The sequence below is a fragment of the Thalia democratica genome, chromosome 1, assembly GCF_965202585.1.
Source record: "Thalia democratica chromosome 1, ktThaDemo2.hap1.1, whole genome shotgun sequence".
Taxonomy (NCBI): Eukaryota; Metazoa; Chordata; class Thaliacea; order Salpida; family Salpidae; genus Thalia; species Thalia democratica.
Window position 1 is genome coordinate 21,643,064 of NC_139165.1, and position 7,751 is coordinate 21,650,814.

The following is a 7,751-nucleotide window of genomic DNA, read 5'->3' on the forward strand; positions in this document are numbered from 1 at the left end:
AGTGTAGTTGAATAAATTGTTTTTTTTTATGGTTTTATTTAGTATTTTAAACCATTTGAAAGAGATACACATTACAAATTTATTGTTTTCATCATGATTAATCACAAAATATTTTCAACTAAAGCGATTTTATACATTATCAAGTCTTTATAGTTTTTTTACATCCTACTTTCTCTAGTGCTAACCAACTATAAATTTTTACTTTGATTAAAAGAATTAACAAAAACTTAGTTAAGTTTTTTTATACATTAAGCTTCTTTTTGTTTTATAGTAGAACTTATTCTTGTACCTAAACATGTTATTTTAAATTATTTTAATTAATTAGTCTTCAATTTTATTTTTATAATAAACTATAAGTTACAAGTTATTTTCTAAATCAAAAAAATATATAAAGAAACAGCTAAGTATATTTAAACTCTTATTTTTAGATTTATTTTTGAAAAAATAAACAAAATATTATCAAGTCATGTCAGGTGGAACTAATATGGACCACATTGAAGTTAAAGGAATAAAAATTAAAGATAACCATGGAACTCTAGCAAGTTTTAGTGCAACTAGTAGAAATTCAGTAGTTGATTGTTTTAAAAACAAATGCATGAAGTTTTTAAGAAAACAGTTAGATGATAAAAGTGTACGAGCTTACAATACTTTTAACAATACAGGTGAGATAATTTAACAATATTTTAACCTTGATCACCTTGTTATATTTTGTTTTAATAAATTTAATAATTTTTGGTTTTTTATAAGTTTAGTTTGTTAATTAAAGCATAATTTTAATAGTTAGACTTTTCAATTAAAAATGATAACTTTATTTTTTCGTTGAATATTAAAGTTCATCATTTACTTAAGATTAAAAAAACACTGTTTAGAAAATGTTATAACTTCAGAAAAAAAAGACTTAATATTATCAATAGATCTTATAAAAAAAAATATTTAAAAATTTTTTAACTGTAAACCATATTAACAAAATTTAAATAAATATGAACAAAAATAAGAAATTAAGAGTATATCAGGGCTGAGTGATATTTTTTAACATTAGTATTGACTTTTATATAAAGTGTAGAGGTGAACATTAAGTAATTAATTTAATTTAAAAAAAATTATAAAAAGACTGAGATTTAGTCATTTTATTTTAATATTTCCAATACAAACTTATTGTATTTGTACAGTCAAACTAATCAGATGTCCATAAATCAAAAAAAAACCTTAGCCTTCATTTTTCAACCTATTATACTCAAGTTTTCAGGAAATATTTCTATAACTAAGATACCTTATGGTAGAGATTGATAAAAATAATGACCAAAAAATATACAATAAATTCTAAAAAACCTCTTTTCAAATTAAAAAAGACAACTTTATTTTTCGTAGAAAAATAGTATTTATTGTCTACTAAAGATTTTAAAAAGACTGTTTAAACTATAGAAGAAGTAAAACTTTTAGCCAAATAGTCTTTTTCCGCCTTTTTTACTTTGAATTTATCTAAAAATTTTATTATTATATAGTATAATAATAAACTCTTCGATTTTGTCCTTTTATTATCATATCTTAAAAAAAAATAATTCAAGAAGTTATTAAAATATCAAGTTTTATAAATAAAGATATATAAATGAAAACAAACGTTTTTTGTTTTCGGTACTTACTTTATATAAAAGTTTGAGACAACAATTCATTTTGCAGTATATTTTATTTTTTGTGAACTAAACATTTTTTAAGCTACCCTTTTCAATAGTTATTGTAAATAACTAAACAGATTTTTGTGAAAAAGTAAAATTAATAAAGTTGTATAATTATACGTCATAATAGGTAAATAAAATTACATATACTAGGCGATGCTAATATAAAGTTGTTGAACAAAATTTAAAGTATAAAGTTTAAGTACTAGAAATTAAAAGTATTAATAGCAATTTTGATAAGAGTAAACCGACTTATTTAAACTTTCTTAAAATAAAATTAAACAACAAAAACAAAACTTAGTAGCGAATTTACAATAATTTAAACAAATTAGAGTTATAAACATTTCTCAAATTTTTATATAAATGTTCTTTGACTAACTATATGTTTAATAAAATATTACAAGGGTGTTAAAATGACACAAAAATAATAAAATCTAGCAAACTTTTGTTAAACAATTCCTTAAAGTTATTTCAATATCAAGTACAACTTATTAAAACTCATTTTTTGCAATTAACAAAGATTGCCAATAATAAGTCTAGAAACCACGACTTAGTTTAAACACAAAACTTATTTTTAAAACAGCAATAGAAATATTTCAAACTTATTAAAAATGTTGCAGATTCTAAACCTCTTGTATTTTAAAGACAGTTCCTATCTTATTTTAATTTTAAACTAAAGGATATCAAGCTTGATTTCAAAATATATTGTAGAGGGCCAGATTTACATTCTTGTGGGTTTTTCTTTTTACGGTCTAGATTTTATTAAATTTTATAAACAATGTCAATTAAAATCTCTTATCAGTGATCTGCTCGTAGACTACTTCTATCTTACAATGTTTAATTTATTAAAGTAATATAAAATATTTTTTGTATTAACAACAACTAAAAAAATTTGTATTGCAATAAATAACAGTATGATATAATAAAACGTTAATATTCTTATTGATAATGCAGGTTTCTAGTTCTAAAAATGAATCAATTATTATGAGCAATTTTACAAATATAATACATGTTAATTTTTTAGATGTATCGTATCTGAAAGAACATGAAATCATTTTAGCTTTAAAAATAAATAAGCTTCTGCAAAAAGAAGATACAATCACAAAGATCAGCAAAATCCTTCAAGACAATTTTACAGTTAAAAATGTTATCGCATTTTATTGTTTAGCTAAATATTACAACCTAGCTACTATTTCTGAGTCATCCTTGCTTTATATAGGACGTTTTTTTCTAATGGTTGTTGCAACTGAAAAGTTCTTAAACTTAGATTTTAATGTTGTTGTAAAAATACTTGCAGCTTCTGAATTGAATATTCACTCAGAAGTTGAAGTATTTAATGCAGTAGTTACTTAATTAAAATACAACAGTGAAGAACGTATCAAACATGCAAAACAATTGTTACTAAAAATACGAATTTCTTTACTGTCAGAACATGCATTAGAATATTGTACAGATATATTACCTTCAATTACTAAAAATACCGAATGTAAAAAGATATTAAAAGAAGTATTAGAAAACAACAACTACTTTAAAAGTAAGTCAAATATTTATTACACAAGTAGGTATTGTAACCAAATTAAGTTTAACTTCTTAATTTTTGGTGGTTATGATAAAAGAATAAATAAAATTTCAAGGAAAGTACAAAAAATTGATGGAAATGGTATGAATAATGTTAACTATCTTACTCCAATGACTCAATGGAGGGAAAATTTTGAAGCTGTTTGTTTAAAAGGAGAAGTTTATGTTTTTGGTGGTATTGACAATTCTGCTAATCTGGTAAATTCTGTCGAAAAATTTTCACCAACTTCTAATACATGGAGCTTTGTAACTAATATGTTTGATAATCGTCAGCACTTCTGTGCTTGTGCATTTATGGATACAGTATTTATTGCCGGTGGTTTTTGTTGTATAGGTAGTGATGATGTTTTTATAACAACAAACTCCTGTTTAGTATTTCATAATAACAATTTTAAAGAAGTTTCTGGAATGATAGAATCAAAAGATTCAGCAGCTTGTGTAGTTTTTCAAGGAAATATTGTAGTTTCAGGTGGATGTGATAGTAATAGTTTTATATTGAACACAGTTGAATCATATGATGTGTTTGCTAATATATGGTCACCAATGCCCTACACGATAAATAGTCATGATAATCATAGTTTAGTTGTTGTAAAAGATAAACTGTTTGTGATCGGTTTTGGAATTAAAAATTATGAAGTTTTTGACAACGTTTGTAAGAAGTTTATTGCTCTGAAATCACCTTACAGTGATATACATATTTGTTCAAATAAAGCTATATCTATTGGAAATAAAATTGTATTAATTGAAAATAACAGTTCTACAGTAATTTGTTATGATGCTGATAAGGATAAATGGTGTGAAAAATCATGTGATGCTATAAAAAATATTTTACTTTTTTCCTGTGTGAATATGCCTCAATATTAAGACTTTCTTAAAATTCAATATACTGTCGGAAACACTCAATTTATAGTGACTTAAATGTATGTACTTATTATACTATATTTTAAAAAATAAAATTTACAAATTAGTTTTTAGTACTGCTGATATAAAACAATAAGTTTCAACTATTAAATTTTTTTTTTAATTTTAAGCTATAATTTTTTTTTTGCATAATCTTAGTACTAAAAATTTCAAATGAACAATATAGATAATTAGAGTTACATAAAGTTAATAATATCTAGTTTAGTAAACAAAATTGAAAAGTTTTTTGAACTTTTATAAATTAGATTCTTTATAGTACTAAGCTAAACTGATTTTAGAAACTATAAGTTACAAAAACATACAAATATTCTACTTTTTCTGTTTTTTATTTTATTTTTATTTGTTTATAACAAAATAAAATAGTAAACTTAATCGTTTTTATTTAATGATATCCATTAAGTTATTTTCAATTGTTTTGGTATTGATTCAGATATTTTTAGCTTTAGTCGCTACTTAAAATGTTTTTAAGTTAAGTTAAAATATCTTATTTTTTTATTTTTAATTTTATTTTGTTCATAGAAATATGAAAAGCATTTTTCATAAAAGTCTCAACCTTTCGCATGTACTATTATTATTGTTAGAATCAAGCAAATTTTAGGGATATTAATAAAAAAATGCTAATTTTATTTTAAAATTAAGGTCTTAAATTTGTCAAAGTTTTTCTGTTCAGATTTTGAGAAATCATAAGTTCTTAGATATTGGTCATAGAAAGATGAAAAACAACCCTCTGCCACTTTTCTATATTATGGCTGAAATTGAGCAGTTAATAGAAATATTTGCAAAAACATTAATTGTTTTCCTTTATTTGTTTATTGTGGAAATGGTCAAACTTGTCAATTTTTCAGATAAAATTTTTAATCTTTTTTTTTTTGGTCTTAAAAAGTAAAAAGCATACAAAAATTTTATTTTAAATCTTAATTTTACGCGGTTAACCTCATAAATGTTTAAAATTGAACTAGAGATACGAGCAAAAAATAAAAAAAAACATATATTTTGTAATTACTTACACTTAAAAAATTTTTCTCTTCAAACTTAGAGAAATCCTAACAATTTTGTTTTATTAGTAGAAAGATGAAAAACAATTCAAAATGTTCGTAAAAGTCTCAGCTTTCCGTCACTAACCTTACAATGGCTACAATAAAGCAATTTTTTAAACATTTGCAAAAAATTGAAAAAATTTTTTTATAATTTTAGTGTTCAAATTTATGAAAATTGAATACAGTTTAAGTTTTCCGCAAGTACCCTCATAAATGGCTAACTTAGTAACCAAAATAAGTCTAGTAATATTTGCACCCTCTGTAATTTGTAGAGACTCGAAATTGCATTTGCAGGCAACAACAAACTTTTAAACTTGAGATCAGAATTGGTAGGAAAATGTGCACATTTTACAAAATTTTATTTAAAGTCTTAAAAATTGTGTGTTTTGTATACTTTACACTTATGTCCCGAAAAATTAATTAAAAAACGCCTGTATTAACATGTTGTAAAAGTTGTAAGTTTAATCAAGTTAGATTTATAATTAATAATAGAGCATCTTGCAAGTGTAAATGAAATGATAAAAGAAATTTTAATAACAATTTTTTTCTTTAATCTAAAAAAGTAAATACGTTTTGAAGTAATTATTTTGAAGAAAATGTTATTTAATAAGTTGTAATAATATCATCAGCATTTTGATAAAAATTTTATATAAATATATATATTCCAATAATACTTAGAATATAATAACATCTTGATAATCGTTGAAACTTTTGTGCTTCTAAATTTTTAGACAAAATATTTACCTTTGTAGGTTTTTATCATATTGATGCAGATGGTGTCAATTCAACAACTAACTTCTGTTCAGAGTTTATAAAATGTAACAACTTTAAAGAAACAACTTGAATGAATGTACTAAAAATTAAAGCAGCTTGTGTAGTTTTTTAAGGAAATATAGTCAGTTTAGGTGGTATAAGTAATAATGAAGATCACCTAAACAGACTATAATTATATGACATATTTACTGATAAATTGTCATTAATATCTGACATGATAAAAGTTAATAATAACCACAATTTTGTTGTTGTGAATAATAAATTATTTAATAATGGTGTTAAAACAAACGATTCTAAAGTTTTTATAATTTTACACAAAAAAATCGCTCTTAAACCACAACCAACCTATTTTCATTAGAATTTGCTTTTTCGATGGAAAATAGAAGCGTAATATTTTAAAATGTCTTGTTGAAACGTCGAGGTGTTTCAATTAGCATTTGCTAGGTCAGCAAAATAAAAATGTTTTATCATAATTGTCAAACATTTTATTATTTATTATTATCTTTATTTTATGAAGTTTTATATTTGATTAATTTCCGATATATTTGGATAAGGTGGCTAAAAGTGATAAAAAGTTAATGATTTTGCTGACTCAGCAAATACTATGGAAAAAACACACATCTACATTATAATCGGACACATTTCAAAATAACAGATTTCGTGTAATTTGTTAAAATGTAGACAAAAATATATTGTCAAAAGAATCGTGATATTTAATGGAAAATAATATTTTTTTGTTTGTAGATTCACCAGTATTAAAACATTTTGAAATCAACTGTTTAGTTTTAGTCGGACATAGTGTTGTAATTTATTGCTAAAATTTTCTTCTATTTTTAACATAATTTCATTTTTCTATTGTTTAGTTAATAAAATTAAATTAAAAAAACACAAATGTTTTTAACTGATATGAGTTTGTTATTTAAAAACTCACTGCTTAAAAAAAAAGCAAAAAAAAAAAGCCAATTTAGTTCAATAGCCAAAGCTCATACCAGAGTAGTAATGAAAAATCAAAAGTATTAAACAAAGTAGAAATTACATATTGTTTACTAAAACAAAAAAGCTGTATTAGTTAGTTCAATTAATATTAATAAATATAAAGTTAATACTCCAAGTTTGCTACTCTCTTGTACTTGTTTATAAAGTTTTGTACTTTTAAAAAGCTCCTAAAAGTAAAAGTTTGAATAAAAGAAGCAAATAAAAAATCAAAAATTATCATATTTGTATTAGTTCTAAAAATTCCAAGTTTTTTATCAATATTGAAAATATGTAATCAAAAATTTTAAGCAATTTGCCACAACTTAACTTAGTAGAGCATGTCATTAAAAAAAAGGATAATTATTTTTAAATTGAAACAAATCTCTTTATAATCTTTTCTTATGGAATTCTAGCAGAAACCACTTTAACATGTTGTTTTTCTTAGTATATGTGACAACCACTTAAATTGAATCCTGGAATAATGTGCACTTTAAAGAGTTTTCAAAGTCCTAATTAGGAGCCATTTAACATCAGGCCACACAAATTTAAATGTAACAAAATTAATATATAAATACCTAGTGACACAAATTATCAGAATTAGTATTAATTTAAAAGAAATATTTGTACAGGGTTGCTACACACTCAGGGTACTCCGTATTACTCAAACTGTTTTTAAATTTTGAAAACATCTTGATGAGTCAATTTAACTCAGGATAATTTAAACTTGATCAAGCAGGCTTAAGTCAAAAAGTCTAAAAGTCAAGCAGGCTTAATGTAGTTATGTTCTCATTTA

At 23.2% G+C, this 7,751-nt stretch overlaps 1 protein-coding gene across 1 annotated transcript; it reads left to right on the forward strand.

The window, feature by feature from the left end:
- The first annotated feature begins 466 nt into the window (after nt 1-466).
- On the forward strand, nt 467-6,155 carry LOC145834472 (kelch-like protein 35). Its single transcript, XM_082941912.1, has 3 exons — nt 467-600; nt 3,308-3,864; nt 6,115-6,155. Exons 1-3 carry the CDS (start codon nt 467-469, stop codon nt 6,153-6,155), a joined length of 732 nt encoding a protein of 243 aa, XP_082798038.1.
- The last annotated feature ends 1,596 nt before the right edge of the window (nt 6,156-7,751 follow it).